The sequence below is a fragment of the Sorex araneus genome, chromosome 8, assembly GCF_027595985.1.
Source record: "Sorex araneus isolate mSorAra2 chromosome 8, mSorAra2.pri, whole genome shotgun sequence".
NCBI classification, from domain to species: domain Eukaryota; kingdom Metazoa; phylum Chordata; class Mammalia; order Eulipotyphla; family Soricidae; genus Sorex; species Sorex araneus.
In genome coordinates, this window is record NC_073309.1 from 8,809,453 (window position 1) to 8,823,944 (window position 14,492).

At 43.8% G+C, this 14,492-nt stretch overlaps 1 protein-coding gene across 1 annotated transcript in view; it reads right to left on the reverse strand.

Annotated features, from left to right (window-relative positions):
• Positions 1-14,492, reverse strand: part of HYDIN (HYDIN axonemal central pair apparatus protein) — a 273,502-nt gene that overhangs the window by 162,851 nt on the left and 96,159 nt on the right. The window contains exon 10 of the mRNA XM_055145713.1: positions 12,893-12,992. Coding sequence (XP_055001688.1) covers positions 12,893-12,992 — 100 coding nt within the window. The remainder of the gene's footprint in view (positions 1-12,892; positions 12,993-14,492) is intronic.

Here is a 14,492-nt window from a genome sequence, read left to right on the forward strand (position 1 = left end):
TGAACTTATTATCATGCTTTAATGCCTATGCATGTTTATCTCAGCAAAACTATTTTTGTTTAAACCAAGGGAGAGCCGTTTCTTAATTTAGTATTTTATTTTTTATATCATTGTTCATGTTTATAGCCATGCTGAAAGGGAAAATAATTTTATCTAATATTGTATACTATCTTTACTACAAATCAAAACACAAAAATATGCATATTACCTTAATGGAAGAGCAATTTGTATGCTTGAAAGACCATGAAGAAATCCTTGATGCATACAGTTGTTTTAAATATTTTAGGAAAATTGCACAGAACTTTGAATGGGCTGATTATCTCTTTCCTAACTACAATAAGGGGACACAAGCTGTGCCTGTTCACAGGAACCACAGCCTTGAGGTGAAGTGTGGTTTAGGAAAGGGAACAGAATTGTCATACCCAGGTTCAAGACTTTTAGAAACTCATTGTAACTCTCTAAGCTGCAGGTTTTTTTATCCACAAAGTAAGGATTCCAAAAGTTGCGAGGTATGAATAAGATTAATAAGATAAAATTAAACACAAAACTAAAAACTGAAATTTGATTATTTAAAGACTAGGCACAAGTGAAGGAAGAAGAAGTCCATTGGAAGAAAGATCTGAGTAAAAAACCCAGAATGCATTCTTTTTTAAAATTTAATTTTACATTTATAAAGTTGTTCACAATTTGTTATATTTAATATTCCAACATCAATCCCACCACCATCATTCCTGCCTCTATATTTCTACCTGAACCCCAAAACCTGCCCCCAAAGCAGGACCTGTATAATTTATTTTGTACTGCTTGTTATGAATAGTCCACTAAAAATGATCCAAAAAAGATTTCCTTAAAGGAATGTGTGTGATCCCAAGAATAGTAGAAATAAGTACCAGGAGGTTTAGAAGCTGGCCTCACATGCTGGGGGAAAAGGAAGCTCAGATAGAGAAGAGAACACCAACTAGAGTGTCGTTGGAGGACCTGCTCGGGATGGGAGATGCGTGCTGAAAGTAGACTATAGATTGAACACGATGGCCATTCAATACCTCTATTGCAAACCACAACACCCAAAAGGAGAGAGAGAACAAAAGGGAATGCCCTGCCAGAGGCAGGGTGGGGTGGGGTGGGGAGATGAAATGGGGGCGGGGGGAGGTACTGGGATCATCGGTGGTGGAGAATGGGCACTGGTGGAGGGATGGGTACTCGAGCATTGTATGACTGAAACACAAGCACGAAAATATGTAAATCTGTAACTGCACCCTCACAGGATTCCCTAATAAAAAAATAATTTAAAAAAGGATTATGTGTGAAGATTGTTATATTTCACACTGGAGCCATTAAATCCTTGTCTTGGTACATCAGTGGTGCAGAGTATGAGATGCCGCATGGCCACAAATGTGGCCACACACTCCAGGAATCCCAGAATGCATCTTAGGGAAACAAAGAGAATGAAAATGTAAAGGACTCGTTGAAAGAAATGGTGATTCCAGGGGAAAAAATGTCCCTAAAAGAAGTCCTTGGAGGACACAAATGAAATAGTAAAAGGAAAACAATACTGGAGAGATTACTGATGATGATTTTTCCAGAATTGAGGAAAGGTTCTTAGTCAAGAAGCCTATCAAGTATGAAGGAGGGGCCCGGGGCTCAGGATGCTCAGTCATAGAGCTTTTGTGCTGCAAGCATAAGGCCTGTGAGGCCCCAACCCCAACCCCTGGCACTGTCTCACATGCCATCTGCAACCCCAGCAGTTCAGAGTTTGGATTGCTGGTGCCACAACCAAGTATGAGACCCCCAGCCACCCCACCACCAAGTGTGTGAGAGCATCACAACTAAAATACACTATCCCTGCTCTGGGGCTGGGTGGGCACTGGGAGAACAGTGGAGGGAAGCTGACGCTCTAGTGGAGGGTGTGGTGTTGGAATGTATTATGCACAAAATCCTGCCATTTTCAGCATTTTAAACCATGAGGCCTAAAATACATTTTTAGAAAAATAATGTGTAATCCCTGGTTAGTAGCACAAACAAGTGTGCAAGCTCAGTGACCAAGCGTACAGGTTCTCTAGACATCACAGAAACAACAGCAAAAGCAATGAGGAGGAAAGGGAGAGAGGGGAAGAAGAACACAAATGAAGTGCCATCACAATAAGCTTTATACAAAAGCATAAACACAATAGGCTTTATACCAAAGCATAAAAGGAATTCTTAATATCAGCCTGAGAAAAAAGGTAATTGGAAGAAATGGCAGATTATATTCGATTTCTCCTCTCAGCAACTCGGTCCACTGTCCATGCAGTGAGGAAGCAGGGGCCACATGCAGGAGGCATTTCTAAGGGTCTGGCAAGCAGAATCTGTTGAGATGCTGCCAAGCGCCAGGATCAATGGGTTGATGAGCTAGAAAATGATTCGTCTCTACCTTCAAGCTTCTCCAGCAGACACCACGGGGAGGGAGCAGAAAGGAGCGGTCCTAGCTGAATCCCGACCACACTGCAGGTCTGTGAGCAAAACAAATGACGGCTGGGTGTTTTAAGCCTCTAAATTTAGGGTGGTTTGTTATGCAGCAATAGATAAGTGGGACAAAGGAGTTTAAAAGAAATCAGGGCTTTTATTTTGGTCACACTCAATGTGGGGTTTGGAGAGGGAAGGGAGGAAGGGATTGGTGCACAAACAAAACTGTGCTGTTAATAATGAAGATGGAAAGAATAACTAGAAATGCTATAACCCCTCCCCCATGTTCCAAATTCACACAGTTGTATTTGCTATAGCTCATAAATAAATTTTAACATATGGTAGGTTGAATCTTCCACATTATTATTATTTTCCTAATTTTTCTAGGCAGTGCTGTTTTATTTCCTCTATAGGAACTTTGGTATCAAGCAAATTTTAAAACTCATCTTCTTGCTGTTATTGCTGGTATCACATTACATTTACATGTGATGCTTGTCTCTGTGACAAGGCCATGGGCAGAGCTTTTCTTTCCTTCAAGTCTCCCTTCCCTCTCCTCCCCTCCTTTCCCTTCCCCTCCCCTCTCTTTTCTCCTTCCTTCTTTCCCTGCCTCTCTCCCTCCCTCCCTCCCTCCCTCCCTCCCTCCCTCCCTCCCTCCCTCCCTCTTTCCCTACACTCACATCCCTTCTTCCCACCTTCTCTCTTTCCCACCTTCCTTTCCTCTTTCCTTCCTTGTTCCAGGATTGAACCCAGGTCTCATGGATGAAAGATGTGGCTTTGCTTGGCCCTCACATTTTCTTACGTTTGGGTTATGAATAGGTATTTTATACTGTTTTCTATATTTTTCTTTGAAGACTGAAAAGCTGAAAATACCATTGAAAGTAAACATAGTAATGATCAAGAAATAATCTCTTATTTATACGATTAAGAAATCTTATGCCTTTCTGAGGTTGTGGACTAATGAGTTTTTAAAAAAGAAAACCTACAAATACACAGAGGATCACTTATTACTCTGAAAACGCAGAAATATGAATTTCTTCAATTTTTTACTTAGGCACCAAGATTTTAAATTTTGATAATTTAAAATCTTGGTGCCTTGGTGCCAGTTCCAGGCAGACAACACCCAAGAAATATTTTTAATAATTGGGTGATTTAGGGAGGGTAAAATTCCAAACCTCTAAATTGTGCCAAAAATACTAATGTTTTCCCCTTCTCCTGCAGAGAATAAAAATGGACAATGAAGTTTCATCCTAATTGGTCTTTAAAGGAAGATGGTGTTCTGGTGCCCTCCCTAGCATGCTGCTTCCCCACCGCAGCGCCCACGCCCCCCATCCGTGCTGTGAGCTAGCGTGCCCCTCACAGTCAGAGGCAAAAGGTGTTATTCCTTTCATGTTCCCATATGGTGATCTAGACCAAATGTGGTTCTCCCACTGTTGGTTGCTTTTAAAGCGGTAATCTTCATGATCAAAATTAGGAGTGGACACATTTCATTGGAAACTTGAGAGCCAGGAAGGAGCAGGTTCAAGACCTAGATCAGGCCATCAGCGGCCCTTTATAAATATCTCATGCACAGGTTTCCGCCAAGAACGGAAACTTGACAATAAGATTTCAGTTTCAGGTTAACTGGAAAGGGTTTGATGGTGTTACACTGGCCATCTTGTGACCTAGACAGGTGGCCTCCAGGCTGAGCACCCTTTAGCGACCGCCCTCACCCACCCCGCACCCAGGAGGAGGTCCACACAAGGGTGGCCCTGCACAAACGGGTTCCACCTATACCTCCCACCTCCACCTGCCCCTGCCTGGCCCTCTTTCTGTTCCTGTCTCTGGCTGTCACAGCTGAAGGATATGCCATTTCATGCTTCTGCTTGTATTTCACAGAGACGTTCCCAACCTGGAATGTCCGGCCACTACCCTTCCTTGACCCACCATTTTCACTCTTGATGATCAAATACACCCCAGGTCACTTTCTCTAGAGAGACATCCTTGAAAGCCCATGCCCTAAGCTGATGGATTTGCTCCTCTACAGCCTTGCAGTGAGTGTTTGTGTGTGAACACCCTCACACCTAAACTCTCCAAGTGCAGGAACTATGCTTTTGCATAAATTTGTACTTATGGTACATATATATATACACATATGTATATATATACATTTACATACACATATGTATATACACATATATATACAACCTTTCCAAAAAAGAACGCTATAGGTGGGGATGTGGGTTAGACTTCTTGCACCTTGAGTGGCTTGTCCTTAAGACCTGTAACACTGACCTTCCTCACTGCTTCTGTCACTGAATATTTACTCACCAAGAGGGAAATGCTGTACTGCAATGAAAGGGAAATACAAGTGGAGCAATAAGCACCAATATGGATAGGCCATGTAGACTGGTTTCAAGTCTATATATTCCCCAGACAGGAAGTGCTAACTTGCATGTTGAGGAATCATTTCATGGGGGTAAAGATGTAAGTGAAAGCAAGCAAATGACCATGAAGACCAGCAGAGGACTGAGTGTGATCGGAAAGGGATACACAGGGATTGAAACAATCCTATTTTTGATCTTGGTGGCAGTTACGTGCTGTTTGCTGCTTAATTGTTATGATGCATAATCATTCCTTACCACTGCACCAACAAATGACCTTGATGTCAGTGTTTACTGTCACAGTGTGGGCCTCTCTGGACTAAGGTCAGGTAACAACAGGGGCCTGTATTCCTTTCTGCAGAAAACCTCAGCACTTGCCTTTGAACTGTTTCGAGATGCTTCCTCAGTTCCCTAATCCCTTCCATCTCCAGTCCAGAACTAACTGATCCAATCTATCTTGATTCTCACCACTCTGAGGCCGAAAATGAGGTTTTTCCTCCTTGTGGGACATTTGGAGACCCTGAAGACCCTAGACTTCCATAGAGTGGTTGGCTCATAGCATCCAGGAGAATCTCTTAACTCTCAGCTCCACTCACAGGAACCTAAATTCCATTTTCTCTCATCATTCCACTTGGTCATGGTCTGAAACACAACACAGTGACACAGCCATAGGTTCAGGGGCTTCGAGCACAGGCATTTTGGGGGAGGGCCCTCCTCTGCCTACCACAGTATCTGTTGTACATTTATGAATCCACATTGTATTTCTTGGTGGAAAAAACATTAAAAAGTAAATTAATGCATGCAAATATAAGGATTTCCTAAATGACCATTAAGAAGAACAGAAAGTTCTATTTAGTATTATGAAATAATCTTCAAGAAATATTTTAAAAGAAATGTCAGATCCATTGTACAGCATATGCTATCATTCCTGTGAAAAGGTGTAAAGGGGGCAAAGGAAAACAAAAGCAAACAAAAGCAAACAAGGGAGGGAGGCTTTCTGTCTGCCTAACAAGCATCTCTCAGTGACCTAAAATCAAGAGGTTTTACCAGTCCTTTGAAGATAATAGTCAGGAATAAGCACCCGTCCTTGAAAAGACACAGAGAATTGCATGGAATTTACAGGGAAGATAATATGGAATTACTATGTAAACAAAACCCTTTCTTGGCAATGTATCTTTTAATAAACCACTAACAAAATAAGGAAGAATGTCATGCAGATGGAAAATTATACTATTCAGTTTACCCAGGATGTGAATTCTGTGGCAGAACTCAGAATTGCAAATGAGACAATAGACAAATCCAAATAGTTACATAACGGTTGGGAACCTCCTGGAGAGCTGCCACCCCCTGGAATCTGGCCAGGCACGATACCCTGGGGAGCCAGAGCTGGGAGAGTGGGCCCACCACCCTGGGCACGGGGGCTGCTGGAGAGTGTTCAGTCTGCATCTGAAACTGACGTGCAGACAGTCACTCGGATCCTTTACGAAGCCTGGGCCAGGCTGGCCTGAAGGTGGAAGCAGACGATATCAGTCCAGAGACTCAGTTCATTCTACCTTCATTATGGATTCATCTGGAGAACTCCACGCTCACTGATAGGGGAGAGGCCAGAGCACACTAGAATTCATTCATCCTTTCATTTGCCTCGACCCCCACTTTCATTTAGTCTCTCACTCACTGAGTCAACATTTTCTCAGTGACACTGCCTTCCTGGTGGTAACAGCAGATAGCAGAGTTTGATTCTAATACATAAAATTTAAGTGAGTTATGTGTTGAAATCTGGAATGTAATCAAGGTAAAGAGAAAAGGAAGTGAAATTATCACTCACCTACAGGGTGGGTTGGGGGGTGAGGGGTGGGATGTATACTGTTTTTTTTTTGTTTGTTTTTGCTTTTGTTTTTGTTTTTATTGGTGGTGGAATATGGGCACTGGTGAAGGGATGGGTGTTTGAGCATTGTGTAACTGAGATATAAGCCTGAGAACTTTGTAACTTTCCACTTGGTGATTCAATAAAATAAATTTAAAAAAAAACTGTACTGTTCTGCTTAGGGAGTGGAGCAATAGCACAGCAGGTAGGGCGTTTGCCTTGCACGTGGCTGACCCAGGTATGATTCCTCCATCCCTCTCGGAGAGCCTGGCAAGCTACTGAGAGTATCCCGCCTGCACAACAGAGCCTGGCAAGCTACCAGTGGCATATTCGATATGTCATAAACAGTAACAACAAGCCTCACAATTGAGACGTTACTGGTGCCCGCTTAAGCAAATCGATGAACAATGGGACGACAGTGCTACAGTGCTACAGTTCTGCTTAGGAATAAATACCCATTTGCCAAAATTACATACTAAAGCAAGAAAATGCTTCTCATAGACTCAAGGTGGGGGCTCTGTCCAGGGGAGGGGAGGACATCATCAGGAAGGGTCCCAGAGCTGGGGAGGAGGAGAGTAGCAGAGTCTGGGATTTGGCACCCCCTCTTCGTGTACCACACTGGCACTGGCTGGTGCCTGGACACAAAGAAAAACTGAGAGGAGCGGCAGAATGGAATTTTTGCACTGATGAGAAAAATTATTTTTTACTCTTTTACTCTCCCTCCTCACTCTGCCAAGTTTAGAATAATCAGTGCCGCCATATTCCCAAGAGGATGCAGCCTGAGATACCCTGAAAATGAAACCATTTTCTTAGTGCAAAAGGACATCCATGGACTGGAGGCATTGGAAGGAACATTGTGGAAGGAAGGAATGCATGTAAGACAAAAACTGCTGATACTTTAGGCCCAAAGCTCCTGATCTTATCTGACTGACCCCCCCTTTCAAGGAAACAAAACCCAGAAAGCATACCCCCTCCAATTTAGCCCAAGGCTGCTACCACCAGCACCCCCCTATACGCCCATCACTCCCCACACCCACCCCTAGGCAGGGAGGGCAGCACTGCCCACTTTGTGATACATTGTCTAGGCAACTCAGACATCGATAATCTTTCTGGAAAAAAACAAGAGTTCAAATATCTTTGGATTGAACTTAGAAGAAACTATACATAAAAGAACAGTGAATTACAAGAATGAAATAGAGAGCCAAAACAGCTTAAAACTTACCCGAAGGAAAGGGGGAAGCAGGTGGGTAGATTGGGTGAGATGGGCTGACTGCAAGGCCATGGGGACTGGACAGATAAAGGGGACCACCAGGAGAGGGAGTTTGGGGGCTTTTTGGTCCTGAATGCTGGCACTGGAGATGGGATGCTGCCCTGGCGGGGGTCCTGTCTGCTCTGTCTCTGCTCCACCTTCTGGGAGAATCTCCCCTTGAGAAAGCCCTTTCCAAAAATGTTTTTCCAATTAACTATCACCCTCAGCTATGTAAAAAGTCTAACTCAAATAGACAAGACAGCTAGGCACCTGAGCGAAGAATGCGGTTCTCCTTTGGATGATTACTGGTTCCCAGCATCAAACACTGTGTGTGGAGGAGTCGGGCTCTCAGTTCCTGAGGCTGTGCGCCCCCTGGCCCCAAGCTGTTTTCTCTCGGATTTCTGTCTCTTTCCTTAATCCTCGCAGTGTCCCTCCTTCAGACCTGTTCACCCAGGGCTGGTCCCCAGCACATGATGGTACCAGAAGCTCGACTTTTGCTTTTTGTTAGGGGAAGCGGGGGTCACTGTTGGCAGTGCTCAGGGATTACTCCTGGCAGGTTTGGGGGACCATATGGATGCCGGGGATCAAACCTGGGCTGACAGCATGCAAGGCAAGTGCCCTACCCATTGTACTATTGTGCCAGCCCAGAAACTACTTTTGTTGGTGAACATCATGGAGTATATAGAGATGCTTATATATAAGCCTGGAACCTACTTACTATTGTAAATCAATGGCACTTAGGAAAGATTATTAGGAAATACATCAGAAAAAAACTGAAACTCAAACTCTTGTAAAGCAAAAGGCAAGTATTCAATTTTAGCACTTGTCCCTGCTTGATCTCCTTGATCTCCTTGCAAAGAATTTTTTTAAAAAGAGGAAAACAAAATCAAAAAATAAAACAAAATTTTAGTAACATCTGCTTCTACTTCAGTAAGAGTGTTCCAAAATGCAAGGTCCCTTGAAGCTACTCTGGCCAAAGGCTTTGATGAACTTGAATAAGGCAGGTTAGAAAAGCCTCAAGTACAAAGAGTGATGAGGGCTGGTTGGAGTTATGTGTGCAAAATGGGAGCTGACACCCCAAGGGGCTGACCAGCAACAGTGTCCTAACCAGACTCTTCAGGATCACAGGATGTGTGTGTGGGGGGCGGGAGGTCTCTGTGATCTAGAATGGTTCCACCCGTACATTGGTCCACAATTAGCTGACATTTTCTGACCAATAAACATCAGCATTGCTCTGGGCATCTTAGTATAACGGCTTTGCGTGGCATATAATGACATTTGTTAGTCATATTTGATGATTAAAATCTTGCTCTTTAACAACATGACTGATCCTACAGGTCTAGTGTTGGACTGGTAAGGTTTCCAGAGGAATCAAAAGGGGATAAAAGAGAAGAGCATGTCCATGACATAATAAATAAAATATCTCAGAGCTTAAGTGGCACCTAAGTAATCAGACTGAAGTGGCCCACAGGAAACTAAACGGACTAGAAAACATGGAAAGGCGACATGTAAAGGAAAGAGAATTTGGAGGTCTTCAGGTTTCTGGAGTCATACAGAGGTTGGCATGTCTTTGAATTTCCAAGGGGTAATTATTATTCCAGTTCCTTCTCAGCAGGACCATGGACAGCAGGGCGCGTCGGGTTGCTTTGGTGTGTGGCAGCGTTGGAACTGAACTCCATGGCCATGACCTCAGGCTGCCTAAGTACCTGCAAAGCCACAGAGACATCCTCCAAGGCTCTTCTTGCCAGGAAGGGTGGCGTTGTCAGGATGGCGGGCTTGGAAATCACATTGCATTTGCCTTGCATTTGCCAGGCACCTTCCAAGCCTCGAGGGGCACCGACTTTAATCAAGGTTTCTGTAGTCAGTTAAACTATCAAGTGAGGATGGAAGCAGAATAATATTTTTCTCAGGCATTCAAGAATCTAAGTTTCCATATATAGGCTTTCTGAGGATGTTATTTGATCAAAACAAGAGTGAAAAGGACTAATGGAACACAAGTGAAAGTTTAAAAAAAATTCCTGTTAATACTTATGCAGGGGGTGACTGATCTGAGTTAGCATAAGAAGCTAATGGCTCTGAGAAAAAAGTCCTCAGGGAGTTAAAAAAAAATAGCTAGCAATTGTAGGATAACATTGGATTTGTCCTTGTAGCCTTGCCGCAGGGAACTTAGTTTACCTTAAAGCAATGTCCTTTCTTTTTTCTTTTTCTTTTTTTTTTTTTTTTTTTTTTTTTTTGCTTTTTGGGTCACACCCGGCGATACACAGGGGTTAATTCTGGTTCTACACTCAGGAATTACTCCTGGCGGTGCTCAGGGGACCATATGGGATGCTGGGATTCGAACCCAGGTTGGCCGAGTGCAAGGCAAATGCCCTACCCGCTGGGCTGTCGCTCCAGCCCCAAAGCAATGTCCTTTCTGTATGGATACAGGAAGATAGTTAATATTATGCTTTGTAACTTGGGAGTTGATTGATTCCAATAATATTTACTCCTGGGCACCTGCTTTTTCAACTCAGTTGCCCTTAGTTCCTAGCACCCCAAAAGCAGGGTCCCAACGAGGGACGGAATGGGCTCAGGGCAAGCTGTGAGCTAACCTGGCATCAAAATGGGCCAGGCCAAAGCACCACAATACTCAACTATAAGTATAACATGGTCATAGACAAATGCTGTCATGATCCAAAAAAAAAAAAAAAAAGGACGAGACTAGGACCCTGCTGGGGTTAGGAAGACTAACCAGGCCTGAGGACTGTGGTCTGGAATATATAGTGAATATTCTCAGGAAGAACCAAACTTTAAGTCTGATATATCTATTACTGTGCTCATACAGAATGACATTGCTAGAAATATTTGAAGTAGATTTACTGTAACTATTTAAGCAGATTACAAGCTGAGGAAGGAAGGGACACACACTGACACACCCTTGTTTGGATCCCACCCTTGAGAAGATCTACTAGTAATCTGGAGTAATCTCCTTAGATGAGATTTTGTTAATCTCCTGGAGAAATGGTTTGACCCTTCTTTGTTGATTTGTTAATGTTCAACCTACCTTTGTTACCGCCCTATGTGATTGCTGTATAAACTAAGACTGTAACAGAAGCAGGGGAAGACACAGAAGCGAGGAGACAGCAGAGACAGAAGAAGAGGCAGCAGGACACAGACAGAAGAAGACACAGCAAGGAGAGGACAGAGGCAAGACAGAAGCAAGGAGAAGACAAAGGAGAAGAAACAGCAAAAAAGACAGAAGGGAGAGAGAAGACACAGAAGCAGAGACAGAGAGAGGTCGGAAGAGACCAGAGGAGAGACTACAGAGACAGAGACAGAGATAGAGAGACAGACAGAAGAGAGCACAGGGGCACACACAGAAGCAGAGCACAGGGAGGAGCCATCCCGATTCGGTCCATACACGGTGGCTGAGAGCACAGAATGTGAGCGACAGTGCGTGCGAGAGAGAACTGCCCCGAGAGCTCTTGAACAACAACAACACAACACACATATCATTTCCCCCTCCCCCCCGCCGCGCACATGCCTTTGTAATTTTTTACAAGAAATAAAAAACGAGGAACTAGAAAGTTTGGCAGAATGTAGGTGGGGGTAAAAATGCTGCTTAAGAGTTAAGTAAAGGTGGGGCTGGAGCCGTAGCACAGCGGGTAGGGCATTTACCTTGCACGTTGCCAACCTGGGTTCAATGCCCAACATCCCATATGGTTCCCTGAGGACTTCCAGGAGTAATTCCTGAGGGCATGAGCCAGGAGTAAACCCTGCGCATCGCTGGGTATGACCCAAAAAGCAAATAAATAAATAAAAGAAGCAAAGAAAAAAAAAGAGTTAAGTAAAGGACTGGGAAAGGGAAGGTGGCGTGATAGAAAAGCACATGCCTCAAAGGGATGAAGACTCAGGTTCTTCAATCCCTGGCACAAAAAGAAAATAGACAATTATGTATCACTGTCATTGTCATCCCATTGCTCATCGATTTGCTCGAGCAGGCACCAGTAACATCTCCATTGTGAGACTTGTTGTTACTGTTTTTGGCATATCGAATATGCCACGGGTAGCTTGCCAGGCTCTGCTGTGCAGGCGAGATACTCTCGGTAGCTTGCCAGGCTCTCGGAGAGGGGCGGAGGAATCGAACCCGAGTCAATTATGAAAGACACTAAAATGATATTTAATGGTGAGAAACTGAATGGCAGTAAGGAAAGAGAACCCACCTGACACAGGCCTCTAGGACTATTTAAGAAGAGTCAGAACAACAGTGGTAACATGTGACTCCTTAAAAAACTGGCCCTTCAGCGCATCACATTTATGTACTTAAATGTGATTCTCAATCATGATGTTGTAGAAGTAGGACAACACAGATGCCCCTGCTTGTATACCTCCCAATGGCTTCTTGCCTCTGCCAGGCTGCCCACCTACCCATTAAGCAATCAGTGTTGTGATTAAAAAAGAAAGGAAAACTTCAATGGGCCCGAGGAATAAAGCAGTAGGTAAGGCCTTGCATGTGGCCAACCCAGGTTTAATTCCTAATACCCTATATGGTCTCCCAAGCACTGCCAGGACTCACCCCTGAGAGCAGAACCAGGAGAAAGCCCAGAGCACCACTGGGTGTAACTGTCCCCACCTCCCCCATACACACAAAAGGGGGGAAACTTCAAATAGATAATATAGCAAACCAGATGCTATAGCAAAAACAGTAACATTGTGAGGATTTATCTCAAATATTCTCATAGCTCTAAAAACTCAAAGGGAAGTAATATTCATGATTCCTACCACCTTAGCACACCACAATGACAATGGACTTGAGTTGGAGCAGTACTAGAAAGAAGTGAGAAGTGCAGAGATTGACTCAATTGTTCCCCAGCTTATACCATGCCTAAATACACACATACATACACAGACACAGACACACACAGACACAGACACACTCTCAGAAACCTTCTGTTGCTCCAGGAACTTGATAACCCAGCTGTACACGTAAGTCTTTACCTGATATGTCACAGTAAACAGTCTGTTGATAAACCCTGGCTTCCCGGGGGTTAAAATACACAATGATTTCAGCTGACGTGTTGGGCCAGACATCACCTTCCTGAAAAACAGCAAAAAATCATTTTAAAACATGGGGCAAAGTGAGGAAAGACATGGTTTTCAAATATTATTATGATGTCATCACTTAAGAAAATTTGAAAAAATGATCTTTTGCGGGGCTACACCTATTGGAATGGGGTGAGTGCCCTAGGAGCCACTCTTGGTGGTGCTGACGCTGGCCACTGGAGGCCCGATAGTTTGGTGTTCATGCCTAGCAGAGCAGTGCTGCAAGCCACTAGGACAGCTGCCCAGGGGCCACTAGGGTGACACCCTGAGCTGCTGGGGGTGAGGGCAGGAGGCATCAGGGATCAAATAAGGACTGTGCTCTACCACTCAGCCATCTTCCCAGCCTCCGATGGAAATTATTTTACAGCAAATTAGAGAAAGCACTCTTTCACCCAACACAGTAAACGGCACCACTTGTTAAGAGGTGATACATATTGGAAATAAGCTCCAAAGATCATTTAAGTAAGTTAGTGAGTTTACAAATAGCTACTAAAGCATACTTTGGGGAATGAAAATATTTTGTGTATCAGTAAAAGTCTTCCTTTATGTCCAATGTGTGCCTAGCACTGGGTTCCAGAGATGAAGAAATGTGTGATCTGAGCCTTAGGGGCATAATGAATATGGGCAATATTTCTAATACATGATAAGGCCTGGGCCTATATGAAGAGTCCAGATGGACCCCAAGAAAAAAGAACCCGATTTCCTGGGTTGGGTAGAGCATATTTCAAACTCTTGTGGTGAAGCATAAGAAAATATTCTGATTTGGTAAAAACATAGCAATAGCCTCAAAAACATAGCAATCAAGTCCTGATTCTCAGGAATTAAGAAATTTCTCATTTTAATTCTAAGCCCTGGAAAGCAGAGTAAGGAAAGTGAGTTTCTAAATTGCAATGCAACACACCATAGGTCAGACTCCCCTGTGGTGAGTATTCCTGGCGATGTGCTTCAGTCCTGACCCGTGTGCCTTGGGGCCTCTTCGTTAAGTTCCCTGGGCTGTACAGGAAGATGCTGACCCACCTGACTCAAAGGGCTCCCTGAAGGACACACAAGGCCATACTGGGCAAGTGCTTTGTGCCAGTGGGTACAGTCAGAATCAGTAAATAACTGCTTGACTGTGGTTGATGTTATTTCTAAGCTACCTTGAAAAGCTGATAAAAGTATTGAAAAGTTAGGAGTGGGGGAGAGTGTGTCTCCCCCAGTTCTCGAACACAGGACTCAACTGTGCATACGCAATAGACATATCTCCAAATCTACAAATGGTCCCACCAGCAAAACAAAAAAGGGAGGAAAGACAAAATGACAAAGGATGAGGCTCCAGTTTCAGACCAACCCCAATGCATATTCTATTTTCAATTTGGCTAGAAATGATGATACTGCTGAAATAAAGAATCAAGCAGAGAGAGCAGAATGAGTTCAACTGTAGAGAGCAAACAAGAGGGAGAAAATAGACAACTCATGCCAGTTCTGGGTTCCGCTCAAGGGGTGGGCGACTCTG